The following is a 15,322-nucleotide window of genomic DNA, read 5'->3' as shown; positions in this document are numbered from 1 at the left end:
CTCTAATTTGCAGATGACATGATCTTATATATAGAGGACCCTAAAGAATCTCCATGTAGACACAAAACAGCTATTACAGCTAAAAAGTGAGTTCAGGAAAGTGGCAGGATACAAGACAATATAGAAAAATCAGTTGTATTTCTACACACAAGAGAGAAACAATCCAAAAATTAAGTAAATTCCATTTACAATAGCATCAAAAATAATGAAATACTTAGGAATACAATAAACCAAAGAAGTACAGGACTTGTACACTGAAAACTGAAAAATTGTTGAAATTAAAGAAAGAAGACATCCTGCATACATGGATTGGAAGATTTAACATTGAAATTAAGATTGCAATACTCCCTAACTTGATACACAGATTTAATACAAGCCCTATCAAAATTCCAACTAATTTTTTTTTAATAAATTTTATTTATTTATTTATTTGGCTGTGTTGGGTCTTCGTTGCTGTGCGCAGGCTTTCTCTAGCTGCGGCGAGCGGGGGCTACTCTTCGTTGCGGTGAGTGGGCTTCTCACTGTGGTGGCTGCTTTTGTTGTGGAGCACAGGCTCTAGGCGCGCGGGTTTCAGTAGTTGTGGCATGTGGGCTTAGTAACTGTGGCTCGCGGGCTCTAGAGCACAGGCTCAGTAGTTGTGGCGCACGGGCTTGGTTGCTCCGCGGCATGTGGGATCTTCCCGGACCAGGGCTCGAACCTGTGTCCCCTGCGTTGGCAGGCGGATTCTTCACCACTGCACCACCAGGGACGCCCTCAACTGTATTTTTTGTTTTTTGTTTTTTTTGGTTTTTTTTTTTTTTTTTTGCAAAAAAGGACAAGCTGATCCTAAAATTCATAGGGAAATGCAAAGGACCCAGAATAGCCAAAATAATCTTGACAAAGAAATATAAAGTTGGAGCACTCACACTTCCTGAATTCAAAGCTTACTCCAAAGCTACAGTAATCAAATCAGTGGAGTACCGACACAAGGATAGATTCCATAGATCGATGGAATAGAATTGAGAGTCCAGAAATAAACTCACGTTCATCGTCAGTTGATTTTCAACAAAGGTGTCAAGACCATGCAATGGGGAAAGAATAAACTTTTCAACAAATGGTACGGGGACAACTGGATATCCACATGAAAGAATGAATCTGGACACACTTCATACACAAAAATTAACTAAAAATGGATCAAAGACCTAAATGTAAGAACAAAAACTATAAAAACTATTTGAAGAAAACTTAGGTGAAACTTCATGACCTTGGACAGGATATGGTACCAAAACACAAGCAAATAAAAATTTAAAAATAGATACATTGGACTTTATCAAAATTTAAAACTTTTGGGGAATTCCCTGGCGGTCCAGTGGTTAGGACTCCACGCTCTCATTGCCAAGGGCCAGGGTTTGATCCCTGGTTGGGGAACTAAAATCCCACAAGCTGCACAGTGCGGCCAAAAAAAAAAAAAAAAAAAATTAAAAACTTTTGTGTAAAAGGACACTATCAAGAAAATGAAAAGATAGCCCACAGAATGGGAGAAAATATTTGCAAACTATAAATCTGAGAAGGGACAAGTATCCAGAATAAAGAACTCTTTCAACTTAACATAAAAACTCAAGTTAAAAAATGGGTAAAGGATTGGAATAGATGTTTCTCCAGAGAAGATACACAAATGGCCAGTAAGCACATGAAAAGAAGCTCAACATCATTCATTAAAGAAATGCAAATCAAAACCATGAGATTCCAGTTCACACCCACTAGGATGCCTCAAATAAAAAAGCCAGATATGGGCTTCCCTGCTGGCACAGTGGTTTAGAATCCACCTCCCAATGCAGGGGACACGGGTTCAAGCCCTGGTCCGGGAAGATCCCACATGCCGCGGAGCAGCTAAGCCTGTGTGCCACAACTACTGAGTCTGTGCTCTAGAGCCCACGTGCCACAACTACTGAGCCCATGTGACACAGCTACTGAAGCCCATGCACCTAGAGCCCATGCTCCACAGCAAGAGAAGCCACTGCAATGAGAGCCCCGTGCACCGCAACGAAGAGTAGGCCCCGCTCGCCGCAACTAGAGAAAGCCTGCGTGCAGCAACAAAGACCCAACACAACCAAAAATAAAATAAATTAAAAAAAAAAAAAAAGCCAGATAGTAAAAGTGTTGGTGAGGATATGGAGAAATTGGAAAATTTATACATTGCTGTTGGGAATATAAAATGATATAGTCACTATGGAAAGTAGTGTGGCAGTTCCTCAAAAAGTTAAACATAGAGTTACTATGTAACCCAGCAATTCCAGTCCTGGGTATATACTCCCAAAATTGAAAACATGTTCACAAAACTTGTACATAAATGTTCATAGCAGCTATATTCATAATAGTCAAAAAGTGGAAACAAGCAAAATGTCCATCAGCTAATGAATGGATAAACAAAATGTGGTCTGTTTATACAATGGAATATTATTCAGCCATAAAAAGGAACAAAGTCCTGATACATGTTACAACATGGATGGACCTTGAAAGTATTATGCTAAGTGAAAGAGGCCATACACATGTTGTAACTGATTCCATGCATATGAAATGTCCAGAATAGGTCTGTCCCTAGACATAGAAAGTAGATTAGCAGTTGCCTAAAGCTATGGGTAGTGGAGAATGGGGTGTGACTGCAGTTCGGTTTCCTTTGGGGATGACAGAAATGTTCTAGAATTAGATCGTTGTGATGATTGCACAACTCTGTGCTTATACTAAGTCCCGCTGAATTGTATATTTTTAAAGGGTGAATTTTATACTAAGTGAACTAGATCTCAATTAAAAACAAAAGGAAAAATATTTTCCAATGATGATCAGTGAGGGGGCATCGTGGTAAAAATACAGTATGGAAAGAGAATAGCCCACAACATCTGTAGAAAGGACTGAAGCAGGCCACTGAGATCTGGATTCTTGCCCCAAGGAAATGGAGGCTTAGTCCAACAGCGAATAGGTGATGGAGCCAGAATTAATACCAAGGTCTGTCAGCCTATGAGCCCTCTGCTTATAGCTTCTAGCCCTGAACTGGTCCAGTAGGAAAACCACTAGCTATTGTGGCTACTGAGCACTTGAAATGTGGCCAGTTTGAATTAGGATGAGCTGTAAAGGTAAAATACATGCTGCGTTTTGAAGACTTAGTATCGTAAAAAGAAAGTAAAGTATCGTAATTGCTTTATATTCATTATATATCGAAATCATACTGTTTCTGGATATATTGTGTTAAATAAAATATAAAGATTAATTTCACCAGTTCTTTTTACTTTCTAAAATGTGACTACTAAAACTTTTAAATTACATATGTGGCTTGCAATACGTTTCTGTTGGACAGTGCTACTCTATAGAGTATTGGTCCCCTGGGAGCAGGGTAGGAAAGGGTGATATTAATTTATCTGTGAAATAAAATTTCGCTGAGCATCCTTGGCTGAACCAGCCTAAAGCTGACCACAAGGGGTCCTGGGAAGGGGGTGTCGCCTGTACCTTCAATCCTAAAGGGACAGAGGGAAGGAATCGGTGGTATCCCTTCCCTCAGGCAAAGAGGTTGAGGCCTTCCTCACTAGTGTCAGATGTATCTGAATGTCTGTGGCTAATCAAGAAATCTGCAAAGCATGGCGATTAAAGAAGGTAGAAAAGGGTGGGCATCTTGTGTATTTTGACAAGATTTACTATTTAAAGCAGAACTCTGGACTTCCCTGGTGGCGCAGTGGTTAAGAATCTGCCTGACAATGCAGGGGACACGGGTTTGAGCCCTGGTTGGGGAAGATCCCACATGCCGCAGAGCAACTAAGCCTGTGCGCCACAACTGCTGAGCCTGCGCTCTACAGCCCGTGAGCCACAACTACTGAACCCACGTGCCACAACTACTGAAGCCTGCGCGCCGAGAGCCCGTGCTCAGCAACAAGAGAAGCCACCGCAATGAGAAGCCCATGCAGCGCAACGAAGAGTAGCCCCCGCTCGCGGCAACTAGAGAAAGCCCGCGCGCAGCAACGAAGACCCAACGCAGCCAAAATAAATAAATAAATTTTTAAAAAGTAATAATAAAGCAGAACTCCAAGAAATAACACCTTCAAAAGCTTCATCATCTAATGCAAAATGCATTTGATGATTGCGTATCACTGAGAAGTCGGTTGGGGTCCGTCGGAGGAGGATCAAAAATTGCAATGTAAACTCCAGGAGACAGAAAACTTTGTTAAGTTTATTCTGGTACCCTTAGCGCCAGGAACAGTGCCCGGCACATAGTAGGCGCTTCTTAGATATTTGAATGAGTTAAGATGCAAAATTATGTAGATGTGAGGGGTGTATTTCCCAGGGGAGGAGGCCTCTGGGTTTTGCCCGGTCTTAAAGGAGTCTAGGCCGCCAAGGGGTTAAAAACCACTTAATACCGACAGGGACATGAAATTTATTTGAAATCAATGTCCAGAATTGGTTGTTCTTATTCTGGGGAGTAGCCCGACCTCGGCGTCTGGAATGATCTACGTGCTTAAAAATACCACTCGCCACCATTTTCTCCAGGTAATTTTCCATCCCTGCCCCCACAGTCAAGGGGAAAAAAAGTAATTCTGCAATCCTACCTCGCTTACAAAAAAAAAAAAAAACATTAATCGGTACAAGCACAAATCTCCAGGCGCCGCCAGCGCAGAAGAAGAAAGGGACCCACGCGGGCCTCGGGCGCCGCCGGGACCCCAGCCCCCCAAACTTTGCCAAGTTGCGGGCGCCGAGCGCGCCCGGAGGCGCGGGGCGCGGCCGCGGGCGGAGCCGCCCCCTGACGCCGGGCCGCGGCGCGCCGGGCCGCCCCCTCCCGGCCCGGGCCGGCCCCGCTGGCTCCGCTCAAAGTTTGCGGCCGCCCTTGCGCCCGCGCGCCCGCCCGATGTATGGGTGATATACTGCAGCGGGTGTCAGGGTGAGGGACGGCCATATTTGCCGGTGCGGCCCGAGCCGTCAACAACAAAAAGTGCGCGGGAGCTCGGCGGGCGCACGGACGGGCGCACGGACGCTGGGGCCGCCTCGCCGCCGCCCGGCCTCGCCGCCTTCGCCGCCGCCCTCGCGGGCCGGGCCCCGCTGTGCCCCGGCGCGCCCCGCCGCTCGGGGGGATGTCTTACAAACCGAACTTGACCGCGCACATGCCCGCCGCCTCCCTCAACGCCGGTGAGTGAGTGCGCCCCGCGGGCCGCGCGCGCCGCGCCCCAACTGCCGCCAAGTTGGGGGTCCGCGCGCCCGGCCCCGGCTCCCGGGGGCCCGCGGCGGCCGGGGTCGGCGGGCACCGGGTCCCGGCCCGGGGCAGCGCGGCCGCCGCCGCCATGATTCCGGTGCCCGCGCTGCCAAAGTTCGCGGGTGCGCCCCGCGCCGGGCCTCGGGGCCGGGCTGGGGCCCGGGGCACCGGCGGCCGCCGCGGTCCCCCCCACGCCGGCGGCCGAGGGCTCGTGGGGAGCGCGGCGAGCGAGGGCGGGGGAGGCTTTCTCGGCTCCTTTTTCCTCGGCTTTTGGGCGGCTCGGCGAGGGCCCCTGCCGGCGGGAGTCGGGAGCTGCCGGGCCACGCCGGGAGCGGGGCGCCGGGACCCCGGCGCGGGCCGCCCTTAGGGAGCTGGGGGCAGGTCCGGACAGGGGGCCCGGGCAGTAGGGGTGCACGTGAGCAAGCCCGGGCCACGCGCGGGCGGCGCTGCGGGGCGGCGAGAGTGCCAGGTGCAGCCGCCCCCGAGGGAGCGGGGCCGCTGGGGTCACCGGCGGTGCAGGGGAGATCGTCGGTGGGCGCCCGCCTGGCCTGGCGCGCGGGACGGGGCGCCCAAAACGGGGCGCACGGGAGGTCCCTTCAGGCGTGCGCGGAGTGAGAGAAGTTGGAGGAGATCGGGGGCCTCGGAGCGCCTTTAGGCGGCGGCTGGGGGCGTCGTTTCAGCGGGGGCCCCGCATCTCGGAGCCCCCAAGTCTGGGTTTAGAAGGCCCCCTCCTTCGGAAGCCGGAGGGGCCGTCCTCTCCTTTCCCTGGGGCTGGAGCTGGGCGGTCCCAGGAAACTCCTGCAGAAGTTGTCAGGCAGCTTTAGGCTGTGCCTAGGGTCTTGCCCCAGGGACCGAGGGCGATAGGTGAAATTGTGGGTTCAGAGGGGACCGGCTTTGTCCTTTCACCAAGGTTCTTCTCCTTAAACTCTGGATGGGAAACAAACTTCCAGAAAAGCGAGGTGCATGGAGGGGGCTTGGCAGGGAGGGGATTGGCCTTGCTGGTCAGAAATGCCACGCTGGCAGTTGGCCGAAAGTTTTGGGCCTTGTCTCCGAATGTTGACTCCATAATTCCAAAAATCTGAAGAGGGCCCCAGGAAAGCAATATATGCATATGCATATACATGTATAGGGGTGTGTGTATGTGTGTGTGTGTGTGTGTATATTTAACTTCCTGGAGACAGATTTGGGGATTGGAAAGGGTTAAGATTCAGGGGGTGGATGGACGGGGTGGGGGATAGTTGAGTTGGTCAAATGTGGCCTCTAAGCCCCAAGAGCCCCTGTTTTCTCCTCAAATATTCTCACCTCTTCTGGGGCCTGCACACCTTACCAAGACAAGCTTTGTGGCCATAGTATTTCTCACTGCCTCCTTCATCTGACTCTGGGGTAGGATGGGTGGAGGGTCTTGCTGCCAGCCCGGACCGGCGGGAAATCTCAGGCCGGCCCTGGTGCAGTTGAGGCCGGCGCTCTAAACGGGGCCCTTCAGGGATTGGGGTCACAGAGTGACAGAGGCACCCGCTGGGGACCCCGAAGCCCTGCTCTGGGCTGGCTAGCATCTGTACACAGATTTTCTTCTTTCTCCTGCGGTGAACTCCAGGAGGACTGCTGAGGTCCCCAGGTCTCTGGTGTTTTGGTGGGGCCGCCCCCCTCCCCGTGGACCCCTTTAGAAAGGCCGGATCTCCCCGTGCCATTTGCATCCAAGATGGACTCTCCGCTGCCGCTCCTCCGGCTTCCTTGTCATCATCCCTCACACCCTCCAGCCCTGCCTCCTGCTCGAGAGTTGCCAAGCCTCGGCCTGGCCGGCGGTGGCAGTGGCGGAGTTAGACAAAGCCCCCGCCTCCCCGCCGGAGAGCCCCCCCAGGCGCCCCAAGTGGCGGGAAGGCCGCCAGCTCCCCAGGCCCGGGCGCTCTTTGTCTGGCTTGGGGGCGGGGAGCCGCGCCTGGCCCCAGGAGCTGCTGGCCTCTGCCAGCCCCTCCCTGGGCTCCGGGCCCTCCCTGGTCCCCGCACACTGCACGCATTGTCTGTGCTGCTCCGCGACGGCTGTGCTCACGCCCGGTCTGGTTTTCTCCTAGGCCTCCGGCAGCCGGCCGCTGTGTCTGCAGGAAGGTGTGGGCATGAGTGGGACTCGGGGCCCTTCCGCCGGCTCTCTCCAGGGCCACAGACACCCCCCTCTGAACACCGAGTAAGGGACTGGCGCTGGCACAGAGGCGGGGTCACCTACCGCATCACCCAGGCCGTGGGAAAGTCAAGCTCCGAGCTGTTGCCTGACTCCCCATCCCCATCCCCCAAGCCCCCAACCCATCCCTCCTCCTCCCCTCAGCCCCCCAGGACCTAACCCCAGCACCATGGAGGAGCAGGATCTAGGGCCTTGAGACGTTCTGTTGGGAACCATGACCTCAAACAGATGGAGAAGCTGAGGCCCAGAGAGGGAAGGGCCCTGTCTTAGGTCACACAGCCAGGTATGGCGCAGCTGGCCTGGCTCCTAGTCCAGGCGCTTGGCTGTGGGAGAGAAGATGGGTCGGGGAGGCAAGAAACACAGACTTCAGTGAGAGAAGGAGGGCAGGAGGTGGTGCAGAGAATGAACCGGAGGTGTCCAGCTCACCTCCCGCCAGGGAGTTGGAATCTTCTAGATGGCCTGAGGTGCCAATCAGTGCAGTAGACCCCCCTCTCCCCCCGCAGTCTTGCATTTAGCATCCTGGCCTTACAGAGAGGCGTAGTAAGTTGTGGTGGTCGGGACTTGAACCCTGGCCTGGGGCAGCAAAGCCTGAGCTACCCAGACCACACTCACCACCCACATCAGAAGGTCAGGAAATTGGGGTTTGGCTGATGTGATGAGGGGAGCTGGGGGTCACCCGCCCTGCCACATTCCTGTGTTCTGGCCACTGCACACCCGCAGTTGCTTCAGACGGAGGTGTGGTTCTGTAGCACAGGTGTTTCGGCTCCCCCACTGTAGAGGCGTGGTAATGAGGCCCGGAGGAGCGCGGTGCTGTGCCCAGTCCCCAGCTTAGAGGTGGCACAATTCATGTTTCCTGACTGGGCATCCTGTGTTTGAGCATAAATCTGGGTCCCAGTGGAGAAATCCAGGCAGGCCTGAGACCGAGGAAGACACGTCGGGTACCAAGCTGTCTACAGCTCCTGGACAGAGGGACAGGTGCGGTGTGTTAGTCTCTTCTGTGCTGTGTGGCCTGGGGCAGTGCCCCGCCCTCTCTGGTCTGTGTTTCTCTCTCTGCAGTGAGGGGCTCCAGGGCCCCTTCCAGCTCCAGCAGCCTGAGCTCCTGAACTTCCTTCCTCCCCTGCCCCTCCCCTTGCCCACACCAGATGAGCAGCTGGTCGGTTTGGCCAGCCTGGCACCAGCTGTCCATCCCCGGGGCCAAGTCTGCAGAGCCCGCTGTGTGCGTGAGAGAGAGACAGTTTGGCTCCGGGGAAGGCAGGCGGAGGGGAAGCTCTCCCCGGCCGGGCCTGGAGGCACGCGGGCAGCTGCTGAGGAGGGCTAGGTAGATTCTCCATGGTTACCGCTGTTCGTAATTCTGCAGGACATCCTTTACTCGCTGATGACCACTGGGACGCCATTATGGGTCTGCATGCTTCCAGCTACTGAGCTGGAGCTGGAAAATTCCCTGCTGAGGGCCTCCCCACACCCCATGCAGGAGACTCTGTTCTGAGCCAGGCCCTGGCCCCCCGTGGTCCCTCTGCTGAGGGACAGTGTCTCCCAGTGTTACAGTCTGTAAATGGGGTCTTACGCCTCCCCTGTGGGGGTGAAGCCAGCCGGGCATAGATTCAGACTGCTGAGAGTCTTGTCCCCTCTTTGGGGAGGGGCGACAGGAGCTCAGAGAGGTTGAGGGGCTTGTCCGAGGACACACAGACAGGCTGTGATGTGCTCCAGATTCCTGACTTTGTGTCCAGTACCCCAGTCCCCAGCCAGGGTTGGGTTTCACAACCTCCAGATCTTCCCCCGTCTTCCTCACCATATACTCCAGCAGAGGTTTGGGCACACAGGAAGTCTCAGCCCAGGTGTGGACCAGCCTTAGTAGCAGATGGGCTCTTGTGGCAGCCATGTGTTTCTAGGATATCAACCTCTGGGGAGCAGGACCCAGGAGAAGGGGACTTGCAAGGGTTAGGCTGAGAATAGCAGCAGCTTTCGTCTTTGCTACCAGTTTTGACTGCATGTATGGGAAGGATTTCTGTGATTGATTAGCAATGTCTGCTGTGGTGGTGGGCGTGAAGAGCAGTGGTCTGTTCGCTACATTTTACTATCAGTCATCTACGCCGAGTATCAGCCGTGGCCAAACTAGAGGACAGGAATAGGGTTCTGTGTCCTCAGAGACAAAAGACCACTGTTGATGGCATGAGTTCTGGGCAGGGGGACTCAGAGTCCTTACCTCGGATACAGTTAGCCAAGGCTACTTGATTACTGACTCCTGTCTCCTCCCCCGTAGCTGGGAGTGTCCACCCGCCCTCCACCAGTATGGCGACATCTTCACAGTACCGCCAGCTGCTGAGTGACTACGGGCCGCCATCTCTAGGCTACACCCAGGTATGGCAGCGGGGGTGGGAAGCGCGGTGGGAGGGGCCCTAGGGGCGGCCTGGGCCAGAGGGGAAGCGGTGAAAGGAGTAGAAATGATGGAGCTGTCATCTGAGCTTCCTCAACCCAGGGCTCAGGGCGTCAGAATGGAGAAGTGGCAGGGGGTTTCACGGGGGACACCGAGTGACAGGAAGGGGTGGGAGAGCCCAAAGAAGGCTGGAAGCCCCGAGAGCCACAGTTCCCGATGGGGCCACCACCCCATGTGTGTCCCTGGTGGGCGTCCTCATGCCTGGTCCCTGGGGAAGTGAGGTCTGGCCTTGACTCTGGATCTGAGCTTGGACAGAGGAGAGGGGGCCCTGCTCCCGCTCACTCCCCACAAGGTTGTGGGCCCTGCAGGGAGGACGGGCCCATCCTAGTGGAGTCCACGTGCGTTGCACCGAGAGCTGCTGGCCCCTCAGTTCTACACCTGGTTTACACCTGGTTCCACCAGTTACGGGACTGTGGACCGTCCCTGCCCCAACCCCAACCTCGCCGAGACTTGCTTTCCCCACCGGGTAGGCGGGCCCTCAGGGGAGGCGGCCGCCGCCGGCCGCCAGGGAAGTGCCGCCCCGCGGGGGGGACCCGGGCCGCAGCCGGGAGATTCCCGTGGCTGCCACTCACGTTCCGAGGTCGCCACGGAGGCCGGCCCCACGGATGAGGTGGCGGCTTGGAGCCGTGCCCGCCAGGCCGTCCTGCCCCCGGAGGGGAGGCGGGCACGGGCGAGGCCCCACTGAAGAGGTGGCGGCGGGCGGATGCTGAGGAGCTGGACGAGGAGGGGAGGAAGGACCAGGAGGCCAAGAGGCAGAGGCGGCCGAGGAGGGGGGAGCAGGCGGGGGGAGCAGGCGAGGGCCTGGGGGGAGGTGGCCGCCCTGATGCGGCTGTGGGGGGAGGAGGGGGGAGGAGGAGGAGCAGGGAGGCCCGGCTGAGGCCCGAGCGGGCGGCTTCGGCCCACAGGCTGGCGGGACCCCAGCCTCCCTGGTCCGGGTGTTTGCTTGGGCTGTTCGTGCGGTTCTGGAGAGAAAGGGTTTCTGTGTGGTGGGCCCCGCCTGCGGGGGAGGATGGATGAATTTAAATACATTCTGGGCTCCGTCTGGGTGGTCTCTGGCAGCTTTTGCGGTCCTGCTGACCCCACGTGTGGCCTCCATCTCTTCCGCCCACTCTGGACCCTCGGCACCCCCCTCCCCCCCATCACTTGCCCGCCCATTGGCTCCTTCAAGGAAATTCTCAGTAAACAAACACTTTCCTATCGACAAGCCAGTCTTTTCTTTTTTTTCTTTCATTTGAGACGATAAAAGGGCTTTCTGCAGACTGCTGGGCGGTTGCCTTGGGTGCACGGGGACAGTAGAGAGGGCCGGCTCCCTGCTCTGTGGTTGTCGCCCAGGTGGGCCGTGCCTGGCCGCAGCTGCCCTGGAGTCTGGGCCCGGCCGCCCTCCCTCTGCCACCTGCCCCTGGCTCGGGCCTCTCCCCAGCCCTGCCCTCGTGCAGCTGGCACGCCGTGGGGTCCTGACCATGGCATTGGGGTCAGGTTGGGTTCAATCCTTCCAAACCCTTTTCTTTCTGATTCTAGGGAACTGGGAACAGCCAGGTGCCCCAGAGCAAATACGCGGAGCTGCTGGCCATCATCGAAGAGCTGGGGAAAGAGATCAGACCCACCTACGCGGGCAGCAAGAGCGCGATGGAGAGACTAAAACGAGGTAAGTCGTGGGCCCGGGACTCCCCTGCCAGGTGACGCCTCGCTGCTGGCGGACCCCACGGCACTGGCCTAGTAACTGTCTTGAAAGATTTTCTGGGGAAAACGGAGGGTGGCAGACGGAAGAGTCCCCTGCGGCACAGGGGCTCCCGTTTTGTTACAGAATTACCGTTGGCTGTGGAGGTGTCAGGCTGGGTGAGCGGGTCTGTGGGATGTACATCTGACGGAAGGGGCTTGGCAGCCAGTTGTCAGATGCAGCGTCTAAGAAGGGAATCCCCAGGACTTCCCTGGCGGTCCAGCCGTTAGGACTCCGCGCTCCCACTGCAGCGGCCTCAGGTTCGATCCCTGGTCGGGGAACTAAGATCCTGCAAGCCTCGTGGTGTGGCCAAAAAAAAAAAAAAAAGTCTTTGTACCCAGATCCTGCAGCTCTGCCTCACGCCTGCTCTGCTCCCGTTGGCCGACAGTGGTCCTAGGAGCCCTGGGCGGCCCAATCAGGTAGGCTCCCAACTTGGGTGAGGCCAGTGACACGAGGCCAAGGGGGCCTGCGTTGCCCTCTGCTGTCTTAGGAGCGGGGCCCAGGGGGGCGTGTGGTCCGTCCTAGTCTGGGGCGGGAGAGTGAGAACGCTTTGAAGTTCTTTCCTGATTGAAGAGGGAGGGAGGGCGGGAGGATGGTGCCACAGGAAGAAATGACTCACGTGAAGAGGTGACTGGCCAGCTGACTTCAGAAGGCAGAGAAATAGGTTGGTTTTTGCTGCTTCATGAAGTGAAAGCGGCGTGGAGAGGAGAAAAAGATTTCTATTTTAGAAGGTGGCAGTTCAGAGCACGGTGGCTTATGTGTGAATTTAATTTTAGGAGGTTTTTTTTTTTTTTTTTTAAGGTTAGAGAAGCAAATTTGGAGAAAATCGAGAGGGGAACGTCCTGTGGCTATAAATCTGGGGCGTGACAGGGGGGCTGCATTTGAGGCCATGGCTCCAGTGATGGGCGAGGCCGGCTGAGGACAGGCTCCCACCCAGAGCAGTGGGCCGGTTCATGACACCTTTGTGAAGAGACTGACCGATTGCAGAGCTGGATCGGGGAATAACAGGCACAGGTGTGGGGAGGGGGGCTGGCAGTTAGAGGCTGGAACGGAAGAGGGCTCGGGGGAGAGGAGGAGCTTAACCCCAGTCCAGCCCTGGGGGTTAGGTGGGCATCGCTCTGCCCACAGTCCTGGTAATGGGAGTGCCGGTTACCTGTTTGCAAATGCCTGGGAAGATGCTGGACCCTGCAGTCTTTCTGACAGGCGATCTGCAGCCTCCCAACAAAGCCGGCAGTTCAGGTCAACACATGGATACACCTGGTGACCGCTTCAGGGCACATCCTGGGTGAGCAGCTGGTCCCAGAGTCACCCTGACCAGTAAGGTGGCCAAGTTTACATCATAGCAAGTAAGAAGGGTCATAGGGCGCAAGGGTGTCAAGCGCCAAGAATGTTTTTTGCAGTTTTTAATGGTGAAAAAAATAAGATTTTGTGACATGTGAAAATTATGTGAAATTCAAACTTCCGTGTTGTAAGTAAAGACTTGTTGGAACATGGCCACACCCATTGCTTATTAATGTCTGCGGCTGCTGTCACAGTACAATGGCAGAGTGGAGTAGCTACGACAGCGGCTACACAGCCCTTTCCAGAAAGTCTTCGGAAGCTCTGGGGGGTAAGATTTGTGAGGTGGGGACACCTGAGTGACTTGGTGTCATTCCCAGTGCCCTCTGGGGGGTCAGCTCTTGGAAGGAATAGATTCTTGGTGCCTATTAAAATGAAATCAATATTTCATGAAGTTCAGTAAAGCCAGAAAAAGAAAAAAAAAAACCCAAACAAGCAATAGATAACTCCCAAACTATAGAGATAAAAGATGAGGGGAGAATAATAGTGCAGAAGATGGCACCCGTCCCCTGGGGGGAAGGACAAAGCAGTGGACCAAGGTGGCCTGAGTGAGCATTCGTCTCGCACCCAAACCAGGCAGGCTGCCTGACACTGTCAAGCCCTTTCTAGAATTCAGGAAAAATAATGGTTTGAAGGCGTGGAATCTCCAAAGCGGGTCCCTGCTTAAAGAACTTGGGTGGGGACACACTTACTCCTGTCATCTGGATGGTAACATGGTTCATATGGAGAGTAACGTCATGAAAAGAGAGCTTGCTGGTTGTCACCTTGAGCATGGGAAGAAACTTTTAGGGAGACGTGAAGAGGGGTGTTGGCTTTGAGGGGTGGGATGGGGTTTGGGTTGTTGGATGCAGGTCCCAAGTTTCCTCCAGTCCGAGGGTTTCGCGGCTGGTTTGGAAGGACCCTCCTCCTCTTCTCCAGTCTGAGGGTTTCGCGGCTGGTTTGGAAGGACCCTCCTCCTCTTCCGGAATGGGTGCTGCTGGCTGACGCCCGCCTCTGCTTCTCTTCCAGGCATTATCCACGCTCGAGGATTGGTGCGGGAGTGCTTGGCTGAAACGGAACGGAATGCCAGGTCCTAGCTGCCTTGTGAGCCTGGACGGTTTTCCATCTTCTTCGGAGAGAATAAGTTACAGTTCATCTCCCCTGCTCAGATGAAACTTTTGTTTTCAAAATGGTAACAGTTTGGTTTCTCCTCCCCCTGCCCCTCCCATGGTTCACTAGGCTCCGAATCTACAGTCTGTAAGATTGAGGAAAGATTTTGCAGTTGATTGGGAGTTACATTTTAAATGGTGAGGAACTACCCAGGTGTTTGTTGTTGTTGTTGTTGTTTTTTAAAGCATTGATTCAAAAGATGCACGTAAAAATTACCTATCTTACAGCAAACTAGTTTGCCTCCAAGATACCAGTGTCTCGCTCTCCTCTTTTGAATACATTTATGTTACCCGGACTGTTCTTTGTTCCTTTTCATAAGCTGATACAACTTGAAGGTTTTTTTTTGTAGTGCTGACTTGACAGCACACTTAACTAGTAGCTGGTCCCCTCGTTTCCCATACACTATAGATTCTGCTTAACGTAAATTCTTTTTTGCTTAATCATTTGCATGACTATTAGTGCTTTGAAGTCGATTTTAAAAATGCACAAGTTATACATACAGAAGAAAGAGCAACCTCCCAAACCAAACCTAACAAGGATCCCCGAAATTTTTCCTGAGACTGTATGTAGATTTCAGTTCTGCTTTCCTGTAAGTTGACCCAAACATCTGGAAGAAAATGGAACTGTTCGCATCTTTGTATTTATTACTCAATGTAATAAAGCTTATTTTCACTAACAGCCTGTACCAAGACGTGGGTTCCGCAAATTCTTGGCGGTATTTTAAAGAACAGCTCCTCAGCGGGAGTGGGGAGGGACCTGTCAAAGGGCATTTTCCCACCTGGTCCAGAAACATTTTGCGTGACGGTATCAGAAGCACAACAGGCCAGGGACAGGATGTGTCGGTTAAGTCAGAAGGCAGGGATCAGGTGAAGCTGCGTTACGGACGCATCTTAACTGCAGCAGATGTTAAGGGTGTGCCAGGAAGGAAAACAAGTGTAGAGGCGATGTTACTGATTTCGCCCTTTCTGTGCTCCCCCAAGTTAGGCCATTCTGTTTTTAGGAACTTATCCTGTGAGCATTTAAACTCAAGCTAGCTACTTCATCCTGTTCTCACTGGAAGAACTACCTGCTCTGGTGCTGGGAAAACTGGGTTGCCTCGGATGTGTTGAGAATTCATGGGGTGGTCCCCAACAGTGCCTTCCAAAGGGACTTTGAGGTCATCCTTAGTATATTCCTTAGGCACTGATCCCGATGTAATGAGGATTTACCGTGGTGAGGGGTAGACTAAGACAAAAGGAGGGACGTGGTCAGTTTCACAGGCCTGAGGCCAGGTCCCAGCCCTGACAGCTCCAAAGGCCGGAG

At 54.2% G+C, this 15,322-nt stretch overlaps 1 protein-coding gene across 2 annotated transcripts; it reads left to right on the top strand.

Moving 5' to 3' along the window:
* Window positions 1-4,786: 4,786 nt before the first annotated feature.
* LOC309611355 (cyclin-dependent kinase 2-associated protein 1) lies at window positions 4,787-14,698 on the top strand. Of its 2 annotated transcripts, none has more exons than XM_082355685.1 (4): window positions 4,787-5,145; window positions 9,643-9,740; window positions 11,335-11,461; window positions 13,880-14,698. In XM_082355685.1, exons 1-4 carry the CDS (start codon window positions 5,091-5,093, stop codon window positions 13,945-13,947), a joined length of 348 nt encoding a protein of 115 aa, XP_082211811.1. In that variant the 5' UTR covers window positions 4,787-5,090; the 3' UTR covers window positions 13,948-14,698. The 2 variants fall into 2 exon arrangements, with proteins under 2 accessions (XP_082211811.1, XP_082211812.1); XM_082355686.1 differs by lacking the exon at window positions 4,787-5,145 and adding an exon at window positions 7,302-7,388.
* The last annotated feature ends 624 nt before the right edge of the window (window positions 14,699-15,322 follow it).

This window comes from Balaenoptera borealis (genome assembly GCF_965194805.1).
Source record: "Balaenoptera borealis genome assembly, chromosome: 14".
NCBI lineage: Eukaryota > Metazoa > Chordata > Mammalia > Artiodactyla > Balaenopteridae > Balaenoptera > Balaenoptera borealis.
The sequence above is the reverse complement of the archived record's forward strand: the minus strand, read 5'-3'. Positions and strand labels throughout refer to the sequence as shown.

Coding starts and splice junctions, on each gene's coding strand:
- LOC309611355 (XM_082355685.1), top strand. CDS start 5,091: ATGTCTTACAAACCGAACTTGACCGCGCACATGCCCGCCGCCTCCCTC. Junction 9,741..11,334: donor CATCTCTAGGCTACACCCAG/GTATGGCAGCGG, acceptor TTCTGATTCTAG/GGAACTGGGAACAGCCAGGT. Junction 11,462..13,879: donor GATGGAGAGACTAAAACGAG/GTAAGTCGTGGG, acceptor CTTCTCTTCCAG/GCATTATCCACGCTCGAGGA.